General features: G+C 36.5%; 3 protein-coding genes across 3 annotated transcripts in view; all 3 read right to left on the reverse strand.

Annotated features, from left to right (window-relative positions):
- LOC117305438 (nitric oxide synthase-interacting protein-like) overlaps positions 1-19,691 on the reverse strand; it is a 29,014-nt gene that overhangs the window by 1,485 nt on the left and 7,838 nt on the right. Inside the window, exons 2-6 of the mRNA XM_033790307.1 lie at positions 3,361-3,466; positions 2,562-2,673; positions 1,951-2,014; positions 1,107-1,333; positions 382-569 (exon numbers count right to left, since the gene is read on the reverse strand). Coding sequence (XP_033646198.1) covers positions 382-569; positions 1,107-1,333; positions 1,951-2,014; positions 2,562-2,597 — 515 coding nt within the window. The 5' untranslated portion in view covers positions 2,598-2,673; positions 3,361-3,466. The remainder of the gene's footprint in view (positions 1-381; positions 570-1,106; positions 1,334-1,950; positions 2,015-2,561; positions 2,674-3,360; positions 3,467-19,691) is intronic.
- Positions 6,887-10,038, reverse strand: LOC117305453 (E3 ubiquitin-protein ligase TRIM56-like). The gene is made up of 4 exons (XM_033790322.1): positions 9,878-10,038; positions 8,074-8,963; positions 7,698-7,903; positions 6,887-6,963 (listed from the first exon to the last, which is right to left on the reverse strand). The coding sequence occupies exons 2-4, from the start codon at positions 8,955-8,957 to the stop codon at positions 6,887-6,889; spliced, it is 1,167 nt and encodes a 388-aa protein (XP_033646213.1). The 5' UTR covers positions 8,958-8,963; positions 9,878-10,038.
- LOC117305436 (E3 ubiquitin-protein ligase TRIM33-like) lies at positions 13,213-17,742 on the reverse strand. The gene is made up of 4 exons (XM_033790304.1): positions 17,411-17,742; positions 16,882-16,945; positions 14,950-16,228; positions 13,213-14,209 (listed from the first exon to the last, which is right to left on the reverse strand). The coding sequence occupies exons 3-4, from the start codon at positions 16,220-16,222 to the stop codon at positions 13,590-13,592; spliced, it is 1,893 nt and encodes a 630-aa protein (XP_033646195.1). The 5' UTR covers positions 16,223-16,228; positions 16,882-16,945; positions 17,411-17,742; the 3' UTR covers positions 13,213-13,589.

Here is a 19,691-nt window from a genome sequence, read left to right on the forward strand (position 1 = left end):
TCAAACTCTGGTGTTTCTGATCAGCAGAGTGTGGGTTGGAATCCCCAGCCGTGACACTTAAGCAAGACATTTAACCATTGCTTCGTCCTTCGGATGGGACGTGAAGCCGTTGGTCCCATGTGTTGTGTAACGCATGTAAAAGAACCCAGTGCACTTATCAAAAAGAAAAGGGGCTCGCCCCGGTGTTCCTGGCTGAGGCTGCGGCTGAGGCTTGTAAACCCTTATATATTAACAGTTTAGATGTTAGTTTTGCATCAGGTCAAAAGAATATAATTTTTGTTACCCTTAAACCGACGTGCTTTATAAGCACTATATCCTGTGTTCTGTGAAAATATTCAACTGGCTTAAATGTTATATTTGTATACAGTCACATAAGTCTACCTTGGTCGCAGCACAGCACAAGGCGTCTTGTTTGATAAGATGTCATGCGTGACGGCACATTTGTACCGGATCTGCTTGGCCACCAGAGGGCGCTTGTCCTTGACATCATCAGCTCGTACGAAGTTCACCTGGATAAGGTTCTTTATCCTCAGAGGCTTCTTGCTCATGGGGCAGTAAACTGCTTTGCTCTGTAGATTTAAAAGTGCGATAATAATAAGTTTATACAAAGTGCTATTTTTAGGTAGATCAAGGTGCTGTGACAAAAAGAAAATAACGCAATAAAAGCGTAATTTTTGTTAACAATAGACCCCTTGCAATACGCGCAGCGTACTCACATGTGCTTATCCTAAGTGTCATTTTGGGTGTCAAAAAACTTATACAAACATGCAAAACAGAGAGTTGACACCCAAAATTACGCGCATTGTTCGGAGGCGCGTTCTATATTGTGTAAGACAACAATTATTTTGTGACTTGTTTTACTCATTTCTCAAAAACTACAGCACCTCAGTAATTAATATTTGAAGGGAAACTTGTACTATCTGTATCTTCAAACAGTGTAAGTAAAATGTAAACCTGTGGACATTTTTAAAAAGTACCCAAATTCTTTTAAGGAATGTTACAGAATTGGTAAGAAACAAAAATCATGAAGGTCACAGATTTACATAATTTTGCTAGCAAAACCAAATCTGTAATGTTCCTTTCAGACTTAAAAAGAAAATGCTTACAGGTTTTTGAACTAAAGTCGCTTTGGCTTGAGGTGTTAAAGATGGAATCCAGAAACTTGGAAGTTCAGATTTCTTGTCGCCGTTTTCAGAGACAGCTGCTGCTGCTGCTGCTGCTGCAGTGCCGCTGCTGCTGCTGGTGCTTGGGGTCTCGGAATGATCAAGTTTGGCCCTTTTGGTGGGTGGGGCCTCAGAGAAGGGGTTGAGGGGCTTACTGGTGATACTACGCTCTGGAAAAAGAAAAAAAAAGTTTTTAGGGATGAACGGCGAAAGAAAAAAAACTGCATTAAAAATAAAATATATAATGGACGGAAAAGGCAGGTAACGTTTTTTGTTCATTTTGTATATGGAGATTTGAGAATGATTAATTAAAAAGAAAATGGCTAGAGCGGGATTTGACGTCAAGCAGTTGGTCCCATGTGTTGTGTAACGCATGTAAACAAACCCAGTGCACTTATCAAAAAGAGAAGGGGTTGCCCCGGTGTTCCTGGCTGTGGCTGCTGTATGCGCCGTAGCACCTTGTAAACCCTTATAAGGTGCTAAATAATTGGGTCTCAAAATTCATCTTTCTGCAAGTTTGTATATACTCAGTGCATCGAGTACCTTGTTTGGTAGATACGTAACCTAAAGACTTCGATATTATTATTATTAAATTCAAAGAAAATCACTTCTTTCTCAAAAAACTAGGTTACTTCAGAGGGAGCTGTTTCTCACAATGTTTTATACTATCAACAGCTCAACAAGAAAGGTTTTGTGCTAATAATTACTTTGAGTATTTACCAATAGTGTCCACTGCCTTTAAGAGGCGTCCCTTTAAAGTAAAGTTCTAAGAATTCCATCTCCGTACCTTTCTCAATGAAAGCCTTGACCTTGTCTTCCTTCACTGTCTTCTTCACTTGGCTCACCTCTTCCTTAAAAAAAATTTCAAAACAAATTTATCAAATGAATAATATCAATTATAAACAGCCTTTATAAAAGTTTCTGACAAAAATGCCATTCAAGGGCGCAAGTTCGCAAATTTAGACAAAGTCCAGAAAACTCAAAACAAACCATCGTTAAATTTATAAGGCACCAATACAGTAAGGTGTGGGCTACAATTATTTTTTCCCAGATGCGTTTGCCACCTACTCCTAGGGCTGAAACAGGGTTACCCCTTTTACAGTCCATACGAATGTAGGCTTGGGTATCATCGGTCCGAAGCCTATAGCCATTAGAGCAGAAAGCACTACCTCCCCAATTTTACGTAGCAAGTGTCACGACCGAGACTCGAACCCACACTCTGCTGGTCAAACACCAATGGAGAAGATGATTCCATAGAAACGTAGAAATCACATCACTAACGCCTAATACTGATTATAATAATAATATTTACATACGCACGTATCCGCCCTGCTGGGTGTTCAAGGCACAGTGAACCCCCTCCCCCCTCCCCGAAAAAAATAAAATAAAAATACAAACCTGTTGGAGGCGACACTGACGATGGTATTCCTTCATCTGTTTCTCATAGTCTTGTTTCTGCTTCAAGACATACTCAATAATTGCCTCCTTGTCATACAGATACCCCTCCTCACTGGAAAAGATAAGATTTGGGGTTGAGAGTGTGATGGCCGAGTGTTTAAGAATCAAATTCAAGTTCTGGTTGACATAGACACTGGGCACTAACGGTAATTGTCAAAGACCAGTCTTCTTACTTGGTGTATCTCAACATGCATAAAATAAAAAACCTGTGAAATTTTGTGCTTTCAGATGCTTGATTTCGTGACCTCCAATTCTAAATCCGAGGTCTCGAAATCAAATTCGTGGAAAATTACTTCTTTCTCGAAAACTATGTCACTTCAGAGGGAGCCGTTTCTCACAATGTTTTCTACTATCAACCTCTCCCTATTACTCGTTACCAAGTAAGGTGTTATGCTTATAATAGTGTCCACTGCCTTTAAGTCATCGGGGTGTCGGTTCGAATCCCAGTCATGACACTTGTGTCCTCGGGCAAGATACTTTCCCAATAATTGCTTCTCTTCATCCAGGGGTATAAACGAGTCAACCCTTGGGACAGTAGGCCCTGCATGTACATCCCGCAGCGCAAATACAGGCGCATCTCCTGATTGCCATTTTGTGGGTCAAAAGGCAGAAATGGTCGACGCACATTGTTCGCAGACACCATCCTTTTCTGCGCGTTTTTTTGACACACAAAATGGCGGAGAGGAGGTGTGCGTGTATGTGTGCTGAGCGTTGTGAATAGGGTATATACAGAACATACGTTATGACTGGGTTGGCGCAGGGCTGTAGGGTCAAGCAACAACAATCAAAGTCACCCACGGAGTCCTTCCCAAGCCGGGTCTTGTTAGTTCCATAGCCGGATTGAGCTGCAAGGGTAACGAACAAAGAATTTCATAAGGGCGTCACAATTTATTTAGTCTCTTGTAATCTGGTTAATACATTATAGAACCTTTATAAAAAACTTATTGATTGAGGAACATCATTTAAAGGGATTGAGATGTATCACTAAAAGGGAGACGATTCTTTAAAAAATTGATCAATAAAAAATAAAAAAATTTAAAAATATCACAATTCAAAATATTTAAATTCTTGTTTTATATGGAACCTTGAAGTATTTATAAATGCACTTTTGTATTTTATTTAGCATGTTTAGTCAGATTATTAAAAACCATGACTTGTCTCAAATCAGTTTGTGATGAAATCACAGCAATTAAAATAAAAATGTACACCAAAGTTCTTCCTTGCCCAATTGGTGCTAAGCACAAGTTCGTTTCATGCTAGAGTCCCATAGCAAATTGTGCTAAGCAAAATCTCACATTAATTATAGAACCTAGAAGTGTAACCAACTTATTGATTAAGAATTATCATTTAAAGACTAATGTCATGTTCAAACCATATAGCAAGCCTATCAATATATGGAATTGTGAACTCTTGAAAGTGATTTGGGGTTGGAAAAAAAACCTGTCTAGGGTGAGACTCAAACCAAAGACCTCCATATTAATTGTATTGTATTGAATTGTAATGTTTTATTCCAAACTGGAACACACCCCGTAACCCTGGGGGGGGGGGGGGTAACAATTTATATAAAAGCAAAATACAGTTAATGAATAAAACAAATAATCACACAGCATATAGCATTCATCTAAACAAGTCTACATGAGCAATAATCAACTGCAATGTCAATCTTGATTTATTGACAATGTCTAAAGTTGAGAGTACAATAAGAGACAGATATAGCATTCATCTAAACAAGTCTGCATGAGCAATAATCAACTGCAATGTCCATCTTGGTTAATATAAAGATCAAACTTACTCCAAAAACTACAATTCAACTACTTTACATAGTTAGTCTGTGCAAACAATGATTTGAAATCATGGACAAAATAATTTCTGTTGCAAGAGTCTCCAGAATCACTCCCAAACAACAACAAATGTACACAAAGGAAAGTTTGGAAATATAAAAAAACAGAGAAGTACCATCAAATAAATTTCCATAAAACTACAATTCAACTACTTTACAGTCTAGTCAGTCTGTGCAAACAATGATTTGAAATCATGAACAAAGTGATTTCTGTTGTAGTGGTTTCCTGAAACCGCCCCAAACAACAACAAAAAGTACAAAAAGGAGAAATGGTCAATTAGCATGAAATCAAATAGCCACTTTCGACTGTGTTTTAAGAAACTTTTATGAATGCACACATATATCGGGCCATCTGGGTCACAAGAAAATAGTGAAAAACATGAATGAAACAAAATATAAATGAGCAAAACGCTCACTGAGCAATAAACTCCAAACAGGAAATTAGTTTTATTTATTTCTCATCAAATGCGACATTTCAGACATAAATATTTCAAGGGATGTTTTCTGCCATTACCATCATTAGATCGTGTAATTTTATGTAAATCTGTAATCTGAGCAATTCTGTAATGTTCCTAAACGCCCTGGACACAATTGGTAATTACTCAAAATAATTGTTAGCATAAAAACTTACTTTTTAATGAGCAATAGTATGAGACATGGTGAGAAACGGCTCCCTCTGAAGTAGGTAGTTTATGAGAAAGAAGTAATTTCTCACTGAAACATTTGAATTGAAATCAAGACCTCGGCTAAGGTCTCGAAATCAAGCATCTGAAAGCACACAACTTGTGCGGCAAGCTTTTTTCTTTCTTCCATTACTCTCTCGCAACTTCGACGACCAATTGGGTTGCAATTTTACAGGTTTGCTATTTTATGTTTAGATACACAAGTGAGAAGACTGGTCTTTGACAAAAACCAAGTGTCTCCAGTACCTTTAAATGTGATGATAACAATAAAATAAACAATTCACATTATTTTAGCTCTTATGGCATTTTCATAATTGCTTACAACTTTCCAATTACAAATGGAATCTTACTTACAAAGCAAGTTATGGCAAAATATACAATAGTTAGCTTTATTACATTTTAATGAGTAATGATTTTCAAAGCAACTCTTTGCATGCAATGTTAAACTTCATAGAATGCTTCTCTTATCAAAAGGAAAAGGTTGCACTACTTAATGAACAACCCCATAATGTAATAATCAACCCTTTGCATGCTTCTATTTCTTGCAAATACTATTTACTGCCCGATGGAATGTTTTTACAAAACCACTTAAAGCCAGTGGACACTATTGGTAATTGTCAAAGACTAGCCTTCACAGTTGGTGTATCTCAACATATGCATAAAATAACAAACCTGTGAAAATTTGAGCTCAATCGGACATCGAAGTTGCGAGATAATAATGAAAGAAAAAACACCCTCGTCACACGGAAGTTCTGTGCCTTTAGATGGTTTTATTTGAGACCTCAAGTTCTAAACTTGAGGTCTTGAAATCAAATTCATGGAAAATTATTTCTTTCTCGAAAACTATGGCATATCAGAGGGAGCTGTTTCTCACAATGTTTTATACCATCAACCTCTCCCCATTACTTGTCACTGCTTTTAAAATAGACAAGCCAGTACTCAAGATATTTTTTCTCAAAACAACATTTTACTGCAAAATGCAAAACAAATAAAAAACTACAGAGTTGATTAGCAACCAAGTATTACAGAATCGATCCACTCAATGTCATAATATTGAGAATTGAAATTGAGTGATTATAAGCACTTTTTTTAGTGAAAAATCAGTTTGCATAATTTTGTGATTTAATTTGATTGACATATTGTGATGGTCAGTTTAATCCATGAGACAGTATTTGACCAGTATCATCATAATTAGATAACATTACACCTTGTTATAAATCTTCACTGATTTGTTGTCAGCCACTGCAAGCTGCTGACCATCTGATGTCAATGACATTCCACATGGGTTGTACAGACCCTGAGCAATACAGCTGATAAATCTCCCCTGAGTGTCATACTGATGAATATGACCAGTGTTGCAATCCTCATTGCACACTGCAATGTAGATAGTTGAGCTGTCACAGCATACACCTCTGCAGTATTCAACTTGTTGACTATCAATCTTTGGATTGATGCTGAATAATAAAGTACCAGTGAGTTCAACAATGTCTACTTGTTCCCCATCACCACTGACTACAACTCTGTCCTTGCTGTCAATGGCCAAGTAGCAAGGTCTAGTCTGAACTGAAACAGTGTCAATGAGTGAACCATCACTGGATCTGTGTTTAGTTATGACTGACCTCACTATATCCCCCACAATGATTGATGTATCCTTCATGATTGCTACACTGCAGAGGTTCACTGATGTCTTGCCCACTTCACTATGAGGCACTGTGTGGAATTCAAACATCTGGTTGCCATTCCTATTGTACATCTTGACAGAGTTGGTCCCAATCTACAATCACTAACTGATTCTGGAATGCAGCAACAGCCCAAGGCTCTGGAAAACAAAAGAACAAATGGATAGGACCCAATATAATGAATGATGATTCATTTGTAAACCACAATGTACTTTACATTATTTTGATTTTTGTACATACAAAGATTTTTTTGTTAAATGTTTCCTGTGTTGTAAAAGCTCTTTGAAAGTTGCTTCCAATTCAACTGTATACAATCTGACAGTATAACAATGACAACAATTTCTACTGATTGAAATTGTACTGAATTCACTCTTTTTAACTTTTTACCTTTTTTCCAAGATTTTACCTAAATTGCATTTCTTATTGATATTTATTTTAATCATTTTGTATAAACTTCCTTTGTTGGTGTTGGATAGAGGAATGTCAATTATTGAGAATGACAGCAGTAGAGTGGATTTAGTGATCATGCAGCGGATGAATGTAGTCCTAGTCTACAAGGTACAGTGAAATAGCAAGAACCATTCAATTTCATGACATACAGTTTGACTACCATCCATGGAAACCTTGTATTGATCACAACCAATGCTGTGATGTTTAAACATTTTAATGGTTGACTTGAGTGGAGAACTGCAAACAATGTTTGGTTAATATTCTCAGATTTGTTTGTGGTATTGGATTGGAATAAATCCTTAATTTAATGGAATACTCTTTGACTGTCAACCTAAAAACTAATCATTCAAGAGTACGTTTTGCGAAGTTTTATCTGAGATTTACAACAATATACCTCTGGTGAAAAGATTTGTAAGGAACTTACGGCTTGATGTGAAAGATTTCTTCTGGAGTCCCTTAGTGTTGTAGATTACCACTCTGTTATTCCCGTAGTCTGCCACTACCATCTCATCCCCAGGTACAGAGGCATCAATGTCCAAAGCCCCATCGATTCCTTCATCATACTCCAAACCAAGCTCCCACTTCGTACTCAGGTTACCCAGGGAGATGTCACAAACCCCTGCAGTGAATCTCAGATGGTCAAGGGTCAAATCTATCTTAGGTTGATTTTGATCTCCAAGTAATTTCAAGTCCTTACTGATTGTTGGATAGCTTGCAAGGAAGTCAGGCACTGATGAATTCTTGCTGATGTCTTTGGCAGTCTGCAGTGAATGATTTATTTGCTGTGAGTTTAGACGCACTGTTTGCTCAAATCCTCCAATTTCTTGTTCCGATCTTTAAGGATAGTTTTTATTTCATCCATGATGCGACTCTCTTGAGCTGTTACCTCAGCCCTGATCTCATCCGCTCTGTTCTTCACCTCTGCCATGGTTCTCTTAGCTGCGATGTTTAGGTTGTCTTTCATTGTTGAGGCAGTTGCTTGAGATTGATCAAGCTTCTTCAGGGTTTCTTCAAGGGGAGTAAAGAGTTGAGCCAATGACTGTTTGTATGTGGATGAGGCTTGGTTGCAGTCAATATACTCATGTTGTGGTTTACAGTGATCGATGACAGTACAAGCTTGGCAAATCATCATATTACATGTTTTGCAATAAAACCACATCACTTCACCTTCATGAGTTTGGCATTCTGGATGGCGTTTTGGTTTTGTCTTTTTCATTGCAATCTTTCCATCACTAATATCTTTCAAAGTCGCTACTATATGGCTTGCTGATGCTGGAATTTGATTGTGTATTTCATTGCAGTTTGCACAGATGATCATGAGGCAGTCACAACAGAAATACGTTGCTTCATTTTTCTCCTTGCATAATTTACAGACCAACTTGCTGTTTGCAGATAAGCTGACCTGCTCCAGTTGACCTGCAAGACCAGTTAAAATGAAGTTACTCTTGAAATCTTCAACACCCGTCTCAGGAAGTTGTGTCTCCTTTCGACACAAAGGACAAATAAGCATCTTTGCATCTTTGTAGTTGGTAGTCTGATATTCAAGTAAACAGTGTTTACAGAAGCTGTGAAGACAGTCTAGTAGTTTGGGTTCCCTGTACTCCTCGTGACAAATACTGCACTCCAGATAATCCTTTCGGATTTTCTCCAGAGCTGAACCTTGTGATGGTTTAGAAAATGCCATTGTGATCTGAATAAAAAAAAACACAATTACATGTAACAAACTAATTAATCAAATATTATAAACCGCAAGGGAATCTGACTAGGTAAATTTTAAATGATATGGGGTTAAACTAAGAAAATACGACTAGAGTCAGACTCGAACCAGCGATCTCCGGAGTAACGTGTCGGCGCTCTACCTACTGAGCTATCTAGCCAACATAGAGTGACAAACAACACATGGCTTATAGCTCAGTTGGTAGAGCGCCAGCACATATTATCTGGAGGCAGTTGGTTCAAGTCCTACTCTAGTAAATATTTCTTTGTTCATTCTCAAATAAAAAGACTTAACATTCAGTTTGCACAAACAGCTGATTGCTATTCTTCATCAAATTAAACCATGCATCATACATTAGATGGGAATGTAATGAAGCATTAACATTCTAAGTAAGACTGAAGATTTCTTTGATGTAGCATTTTGCAATCAGCTTTTAAGCAACCATAAGCAAACATTTAGTCAGCTAACAACAATAATTTAATACTAATTGGATTTGGAACTCTTTGGTTCAGCACTGAATATTGGGGATGCCAAATATAATAATATGAACTATGGAAATCAAGTCTTTCTGATTAAATGGTTGAGAACACTAAGGTGCAAGTATTTTACAATATTTTGTTACAAATAAGCGGATCTGCTGCACTTTTCTTGAAAATAGCTATTTTTGTCTAGCAGTTTAAGCATAAAAATAATTTATGTCTCACTGAGATTATTTTAGTGACTTTGTTTTACTATAAGTATAATTTCTTAAAAACTACACATCCTCAGCAAGCATAAAATTATGTACTGCACAAATTAAGTGGTATTGGTATACAATCTTAGGCCCGTTTTAAATAAGCTGGCAAAGTATTTTAGCAAAAATGAATCAGATTGTGATCTGTACTCACCTAAGCACTTAGTACTGTTCAAAAAGATGTCCAAGATACGTGTCAGAATTTTCACTGAGTTAACAGCAGTCTCTTATTTCCTGGTAGAACTCAAAACTCTGTCGCAACAAATACAGTCACAAAAACACCTACATAGCAAGTTTGTACTATGTACTGTGAAGGGTGTGTCCAAAGTTGCTGGATCAATGTAAAACATACAACGTACGTACTGCAATACTGTATGTTGACAATGAACTTCAGTGTCAAAGGTCATGGAGCTAGGGATACTGCACGTCTATTTGTTGTGGGGGGGGGGGCTGTTTAACAATGAACTTGGCAGTGTACATGGTGTAAACAACTCCATGAGTGTACAACAACACATAGTGAACGTACAATGTACTGTATAGTAGTAGCCTACAGTGTGTTGACAATAAACTTCAGTGTCAAAGGTCATGGAGCTAGGGATACTGCACGTCTGTTTGTTGTCGGGGGGGGGGGGGGGGGGGGGGGGCTGTTTTAACAATGAACTTGGCAGTGTACATGGTGTAAACAACTCCATGAGTGTACAACACATAGAGTGATGAAGTTGTAAAGAGCGATATAGAAATAAGGTTATTATTACTAATCATAGAGCTGCTAAGCACAAAAAATTGCTTAGCATGACATTTCTCGGTAAAAACAGGATTACCAACCAAATTTTCATTTGTTGCATATTGCTTGATACTGGTATTCAGCTGTTGTTTGCTATATCCTGAAAATCACGTGGAAATTTGGTTGGTAATCCTGTTTTTATCAAGGAAAAAAATTTCATGCTAAGCAAATTTTGTGCTTACAGGCTTTATGAAATTGAGCCCTGTATGCTACGGGAAATGAAACAGTACACAGGTGCACTTTTGTATTTTATTTCAAGTCAGATTATAAAAAAACATGACTTGTCTCAAATCATTTTGTGATGAAATCACAGCAACTAAAATAAAAATGTACACCAGAGTTCTTCTTTGCCCAATTGGTGCTAAGCACAAGTTCATTTTATGCTTAGAGTCCCATAGCAAATTGTGCTGAGCAGAATTTCACATTAATTATAGAATCTAGAAGTATGTAACTAACTTATTGACTCAGAATAATCATTAAAAGAATACTGTCATGATCAAACATTCTAAATGTATGGAATTATGAACTTTAAAAAATGATTTGGGGTTGAAAAAAGGAAAATTGTCTAGAGTGGGACTCAAACCAACGACCTCCAGATTTATGCCGGCGCTCTACCGACTGAGTGAGCTAGTCCTATACGTTGGCGGTCTTCCTATTTTATCAGTTTCTTTGTTCAGGGGTACCAGTCATTCCAGCTTTTATAAATGGCCACAAGATTTATACACAATGCACACAGACCAAGTTTGTACAATTGGAAAATACCTCTTGGATCAGAGCAGTTTTTACAAGACAAGGAAATTGAATAAGGAAGAGAGATGTGGAATAAATCTTCACATGACAGAAATAACAATAGAGTAGGAATCATCTCCAGATTTATTGACAATGTCTAAAGTTGGGAGTACAATAAGAGACAGATATAGCATTCATCCAAACAAGTCTACATAAGCAATAATCAACTGCAATGTCCATCTTGATTTATTGACAATGTCTAAAGTTGGGAGTACAATAAAAGACAGATATAGCATTCATCTAAACAAGTCTGCATGAGCAATAATCAACTGCAACGTCCATCTTGGTTAATATACAGATCAAACTTACTCCAAAACTACAATTCAACTACTTTACATAGTTAGTCTGTGCAAACAATGATTTGAAATCATGGACAAAATAATTTCTGTTGCAAGAGTCTCCAAAATCACTCCCAAACAACAACAAATGTACACAAAGGAAAGTTTGGAAATATAAAAAAACAGAGAAGTACCATCAAATAAATTTCCATAAAACTACAATTCACCTACTTTACAGTCTAGTCAGTCTGTGCAAACAATGATTTGAAATCATGAACAAAGTGATTTCTGTTGTAGTGGTCTACTGAAACCGCCCCAAACAACAACAAAAAGTACAAAAAGGAGAAATGGTCAATTAGGATGAAATCAAATAGCCACTTTCGACTGTGTTTTAAATAACTTTTATGAGTGCACACAGATATCGGGCCATCTGGGTCACAAGAAAATAGTGAAAAACATGAATGATGCAAAATATAAATGAGCAAAACGCTCACTGAGCAATAAGCTCCAAACAGGAAATTAGTTTTATTTATTTCTCATCAAATGCGACATTTCAGACATAAATATTTCAAGGGATGTTTTCTGCCATCACCATCATTAGATCGTGTAATTTTATGTAAATCTGTAATCTGAGCAATTCTGTAATGTTCCTAAACGCCCTGGACACGATTGGTAATTACTCAAAATAATTGTTAGCATAAAAACTTACTTTTTAATGAGCAATAGTATGAGACATGGTGAGAAACGGCTCCCTCTGAAGTAGGTAGTTTATGAGAAAGAAGTAATTTCTCACTAAAACATTTGAATTGAAATCAAGACCTCGGCTAAGGTCTTGAAATCAAGCATCTGAAAGCACACAACTTGTGAAGCAAGTGTTTTTTTTTCTTCCATTACTCTCTCGCAACTTCGACGACCAATTGGGTTGCAATTTTACAGGTTTGCTATTTTATGTTTAGATACACAAGTGAGAAGACTGGTCTTTGACAAAAACCAAGTGTGTCCAGTACCTTTAAATGTGATGATAACAATAAAATAAACAATTCACATTATTTTAGCTCTTATGGCATTTTCATAATTGCTTACAACTTTCCAATTACAAACGGAATCTTACTTACAAAGCAAGTTATGGCAAAATATACAATAGTTAGCTTTATTACATTTTGATGAGTAATGATTTTCAAAGCAACTCGTTGCATGCAATGTTAAACTTCATAGAATGCTTCTCTTATCAAAAGGAAAAGGTTGCACTACTTAATGAACAACCCCATAATGTAATAATCAACCCTTTGCATGCTTCTATTTCTTGCAAATACTAGTTCCTGCCCGATGGAATGTTTTTACAAAACCACTTAAAGCCAGTGGACACTATTGGTAATTGTCAAAGACTAGCCTTCACAGTTGGTGTATCTCAACATATGCATAAAATAACAAACATGTGAAAATTTGAGCTCAATCGGACATCAAACTTGTGAGATAATAATGAAAGAAAAAACACCCTTGTCACATGGACGTTCTGTGCCTTTAGATGGTTTTATTTGAGACCTCAAGTTCTAAACTTAAGGTCTTGAAATCAAATTCATGGAAAATTAGATCTTTCTCGAAAACTATGGCATATCAGAGGGAGCTGTTTCTCACAATGTTTCATACCATCAACCTCTCCCCATTACTCGTCGTCAAGAAAGGTTTTATGCTAATAATTATTTTGAGTAATTAACGATAGTGTTCACTGCTTTTAAAATAGACAAGCCTGTCCTCAAGATATTTTTTCTCAAAACAACATTTTACTGCAAAATGCAAAACAAATAAAAAATTACAGAGTTGATTTGGAACCAAGTATTACAGAGTCGATCCACTCAATGTCATAATATTGAGAATTGAAATTGAGTGGTTATTAGCACTTTTTTTAGTGAAAAATCAGTTTGCATAATTTTGTGATTTAATTTGATTGACATATTGTGATGGTCAGTTTAATCCATGAGACAGTATTTGACCAGTATCATCTTTATTAGATGACATTACACCTTGTTATAAATCTTCACTGATTCCTTGTCTGCCACTGCAAGCTGCTGACCATCTGATGTCAATGAGATTCCACATGGGTGGTACGGACCCTGAGCAATACAGCTGATAAATCTACCCTGAGTGTCATACTGATGAATATGACCAGTGTTGCAACGCCTATTGCGCACTGCAATGTAGATAGCTGAGCTGTCACAGCATACACCTTTGCAGTATTCAACATGTTGACTATCAATCTTTGGATTGATGCTGAATAATAAAGTACCAGTGACTTCTACAATGTCTACTTGTTTCCCCCCACCACTGACTACAACTCTGTCCTTGCTGTCAATGGCCAAGTAGCAAGGTCTAGTCTGAACTGAAACAGTGTCAAGGAGTGAACCATCACTGGATCTGTGTTTAGTTATAACAGACCTCTCTATATCCCCCACAATGATTGATGTATCCTTCATGATTGCTACACTGTGGAGGTCTACTGATGACTTGCCCACTTCACTATGAGGCACTGTGTGGAATTCAAACATCTGGTTGCCATTCCTATTGTACATCTTGACAGAGTTGGTCCCATATCCTACAATCACTAACTGATTCTTGAGTGCAGCAACAGCCTGAGGGCCTGGAAAACAAAGAACAAATGGATAGGACCCAATATAATGAATGATGATTCATTTGTAAACCACAATGTACTTTACATTATTTTGATTTTTGTACAAATACAAAGTTTTTTTTTGTTAAATGTTTCCTGTGTTGTAAAAACTCTTTGAAAGTTGCTTCCAATTCAACTGTATACAATCTGACAGTATAACAATAACAACAATTTCTACTGATTGAAATTGTACTGAATTCATTGTTTTTAACTTTTTACCTTTTTTCCCCAGATTTTACCTAAATTGTATTTCTTATTGATATTTATTTTAATCATTTTGTATAAACTTCCTTTGTTGGTGTTGGATAGAGGAATGTCAATTATTGAGAATGACAGCAGTAGAGTGGATTTAGTGATCATGCAGTGGATGAATGTAGTCCTAGTCTACAAGGTACAGTAAAATAGCAAGAACCATTCAATTTCATGACATACAGTTTGACTACCATCCATGGAAACCTTGTATTGATCACAACCAATGCTGTGATGTTTAAACATTTTAATGGTTGATTTGAGTTGAGAACTGCAAACAATGTTTGGTAAATATTCTCAAATTTGTTTGTGGTATTGGATTGGAATAAATCCTTATTTTAATGGAATATTAAACTTTGACTGTCAACCTGAAAACTAATCATTCAAGAGTACTTTTTGCAAAGTTTTATCTGAGATTTACAACAATATACCTCCGACTAAAAGATTTGTAAGGAACTTACTGCTTGATAGTGGGAAAGTTTTCTTCTGTTGTCCCTTACTGTCGTAGATTACCACTCTGTTTTTCCAGTTGTCTGCCACTGCCATCTCATCCCCAGGTACAGAGGCATCAATGTCATAAGCCCCATTGATTCCTTCACCATACTCCAAACTAAGCTCCCACTTTGGCTCCTTCATACTCAGGTTACCCAGGGAGATGTCACAAACTCCTGGGGTGAATCCCAGATCGTCCAGGGTCAAATCTATCTTAGGTTGATTTTGATCTCCAAGTAATTTCAAGTCCTTACTGATTCTTGGATAGCTTGCAAGGAAGTCAGGCACTGATGAATTCTTGCTGATGTCTTTGGCAGTTTGCAGTGAATGATTTATTTGCTGTGAGTTTAGACGCACTGTTTGCTCAAATTCCTCCAATTTCTTGTTCCGATCTTTAAGGATAGTTTTTATTTCATCCATGATGCGACTCTCTTGAGCTGTTACCTCAGCCCTGATCTCATCCGCTCTGTTCTTCACCTCTGCCATGGTTCTCTTAGCTGCAATGTTGAGGTTGTCTTTCATTGTTGAGGCAGTTGCTTGAGATTGATCAAGCTTCTTCATGGTTTCTTCAAGGGGAGTAAAGAGTTGAGCCAAAGACTGTTTGTATGTGGATGAGGCTTGGTTGCAGTCAATATACTCATGTTGTGGTTTACAGTGATCTATGACAGTACAAGCTTGGCAAATCATCATACTACATGTTTTGCAATAAAACCACATCACTTCACCTTCATGAGTTTGGCATTCTGGATGGCGTTTTGGTTTTGTCTTTTTCATTGCAATCTTTCCATCACTAATATCTTTCAAAGTCGCTACTATATGGCTTGCCGATGCTGGAATTTGATTGTGTATTTCATTGCAGTTTGCACAGATGATCATGAGGCAGTCACAACAGAAATACGTTGCTTCATTTTTCTCCTTGCATAATTTACAGACCAACTTGCTGTTTGCAGATAAGCTGACCTGCTCCAGTTGACCTGCAAGACCAGTTAAAATGAAGTTACTCTTGAAATCTTCAACACCCGTCTCAGGAAGTTGTGTCTCCTTTCGACACAAAGGACAAATAAGCATCTTTGCATCTTTGTAGTTGGTAGTGTGATATTCAAGTAAACAGTGTTTACAGAAGCTGTGAAGACAGTCTAGTAGTTTGGGTTCCGTGTACTCCTCGTGACAAATACTGCACTCCAGATAATCCTTTCTGATTTTCTCTAGAGCTGAACCTTGTGATGGTTTAGAATATGCCATTTTGATCTGAATAAAAAAAAACACAATTAACAAACTAATTAATCAAATATTAAAAACTGCAAGGGAATCCGACTAAGTAAATTTTAAAAGATATGGGGTTGAACTAAGAAAATTGGACTAAAGTGGGACTTGAACCAGCGACCGCCGGAGTAGCGTGCCGATGCTCTACCAACTGAGCTATCTAGCCAACATAGAGTGACAAACAACACATGGCTTATAGCTCAGTTGGTAGAGCGCCAGCACATATTATCTGGAGGCAGTTGGTTCAAGTCCCACTCTAGTAAATTTGTCTTGGTTCAACCTCAAATAAAAAAATAGCTGATGCTATTCTACATCAAATTGAACCATGTATCGTACATTAAAGGGAAGGTATACTAATGGTAATTGTCAAAGACCAGTGTTGTACGAATTTGTGTGCTTTCAGATAGGAATAAAAGATATTCTAGCTAGAAGCCTTTAATTATTTAAGTGAGAAATTACCTCTATTTCAAAAACTACGTTACTTCAGAGGGAGTCATTTCCCAAAATGTTTTATACTATCAACAGCTCAACAAGAAAGGTTTTGTGCTAATAATTACTTTGAGTAATTTACCAATAGTGTCCACTGCCTTTAAGAGGCGACCCTTTAAAGTAAAGTTCTAAGAATTCCACCTCCGTACCTTTCTCAATGAAAGCCTTGACCTTGTCTTCCTTCACCGTCTGCTTCACTTGGCTCACCTCTTCCTAAAAAAAAATTTCAAAACAAATTAATCAAATGAATAATATAAATAATTTTTAGTCAATTACAAATAATTTATTACCAATGGGAGGGACTCTTTGATTCAGCACTGAATATTGGGGATGCCAAATGTTATAATATGAACTAGCGAAATCAAGTCTTTCTGATTAAATGGTTGAGAACACTACGGTGCAAGTATTTTACAATATTTTGTTACAAATAAGCGGATCTGCTGCACTTTCCTTGCAAATCTTAGTTATTTTTGTCTAGCAGTTTTAGCATAAAAATAAGTTTGATTTTTGTGACTTTTTTTTCCTATAATTTCTCAAAAACTACAACACCTCAGCGAGCATAAAATGATGTACTGCACAAATTAAGTGGTATTGGTAATATATAAAATCTTAGGCCTGTTTTAAATAAGCTGGCAAAGTATTTTAGCAAAAATGAATCAGATTGTGATCTGTACTCACCTAAGCACCAAGTACTGTTGGAAAAGATGTCCAAGATACGTCTGCAATCCTGTCAGGATGTTCACTGAGTTTACAACAGTCTCTTATTTCCTGGTAGAATGCAGGATTCAGTCGCAACAAATACAGTCACAAAAACACCTACGTAGCAAGTTTGTACTATGTACTGTGCAGGGTGTGTCCACAGTTGCTGGATCAATGTAAAACGTACAACGTACTGCAATACTGTATGTTGACAATGAACTTCAGTGTCAAAGGTCATGGAGCTAGCGATAATGCACGTCTGTTTGATGTCTGGGCTGTTTTAACAATGAACTTGGCAGTGTACATGGTGTAAACAACTCCATGAGTGTACAACAACACATAGTGAACGTACAACGTACTGTAGTAGGCTACAGTGTGTTGACAATAAACTTTAGTGTCAAAGGTCATGGAGCTAGCGATACTACACGTCTGTTTGATGTCTGGGCTGTTTTAACAATGAACTTGGCAGTGTACATGGTGTAAACAACTCCATGAGTGTACAACAATACATAGAGAGATGAAGTTGTAAAGAGTGATAAAGAAATAAGGTTATTATTACTATTCATAGAGCTGCTAAGCACAAAAAATTGCTTAGCATGACATTTCTTGGTAAAAACAGGATTACCAACCAAATTTTCATTTGTTGCGTATTGCTTGATACTTATGTTCAGCTGTTGTTTGCTAAATCCTGAAAATCACGTGAAAATTTGGTTGGTAATCCTGTTTTTAACGAGGAACAAATTTCATGCTAAGCAAAATTTGGTGCTTACAGGCTTACAGGCTTACATGAAATTGAGCCCTGTATGCTACGGGAAATGAAACAGTACACAGGTGCACTTTCGTATTCTATTTCAAGTCAGATTATAAAACCATGACTTGTCTCAAATCATTTTGTGATGAAATCACAGCAACTAAAATAAAAATGTACAACCGAGTTATTCTTTGCCCAATTGGTGCTAAGCACAAGTTCATTTTATGCTAGAGTCCCATAGCAAATTGTGCTGAGCAGAATTTCACGTTAATTATAGAATCTAGAAGTATATAACCAACTTATTGACTCAGAATAATCATTTAAAGAATACTGTCATGATCAAACATTGTGAATGTATGGAATTATGAACTTTAAAAAATGATTTGGGGTTGAAAAAAGGAAAATTGTCTAGAGTGGGACTCAAACCAACCACCTCCAGATTTATGCCGGTGCTCTACCGACTGATGGAGCTAGTCTATGTTGGCGGTCTTCCAATTTTATCAGTTTCTTTGTTCAGGGGTACCAAGTCATTCCAGCTTTTATAAATGGCCACAAGATTTATACAAAATGCACACATATCAAGTTTGTACAATTGGAAAATACCTCTTGATCAGAGCAGTTTTTACAAGACAAGGAAATTGAATAAGGAAGAGAGATGTGGAATAAATCTTCACATGACAAGAAATAACAATAGAGTAGGAATCATCTCCAGATTTATTGACAATGTCTAAAGTTGGGAGTACAATAAGAGACAGTTACAGCATTCATCTAAAATAGTCTACATGAGCAATAATCAACTGCAATGTCAATCTTGGTTATATATACAATGTCTAAAGTTGAGAGTATAATAAGAAACAGATATAGCATTCATCTAAACAAGTCTACATGAGCAATAATCAACTGCAATATCAATCTAGATTTATTGACAATGTCTAAAGTTGGGAGTACAATAAAAGACAGATATAGCATTCATCTAAACAAGTCTGCATGAGCAATAATCAACTGCAATGTCAATCTTGATTTATTAACAATGTCTAAAGTTGAGAGTACAATAAAAGACAGATATAGCATTCATCTAAACAAGTCTACATGAGCAATAATCAACTGCAATATCAATCTAGATTTATTGACAATGTCTAAAGTTGAGAGTACAATAAGAGACAGATATAGCATTCATCTAATTAAGTCTACATGAGCAATTAACTGCAATGTCAATCTTGGTTATATATACAGATCAAACTTACTCCAAAAACTACAATTCACCTACATTAAAGTCTGTGCAAATAATGATTTGAAATCATGGACAAAATAATTCTGTTGCAAGAGTCTCCTGAAACCCTCATAAACAACAACAAAAGTACAAAATTGAAAGTTGGGATTATAAAAACAGAGAAGTACCATTAAATAAACTGACATGAGCAATAATCAACTAAAATGTCAATCTTGGTTATATAGTCCTACAGATCAAACTTACTCCAAAAACCGCAATTCAACTACTTTACAGTCTAG

This window comes from Asterias rubens, chromosome 22 (assembly GCF_902459465.1).
Source record: "Asterias rubens chromosome 22, eAstRub1.3, whole genome shotgun sequence".
Classification (NCBI taxonomy): domain Eukaryota; kingdom Metazoa; phylum Echinodermata; class Asteroidea; order Forcipulatida; family Asteriidae; genus Asterias; species Asterias rubens.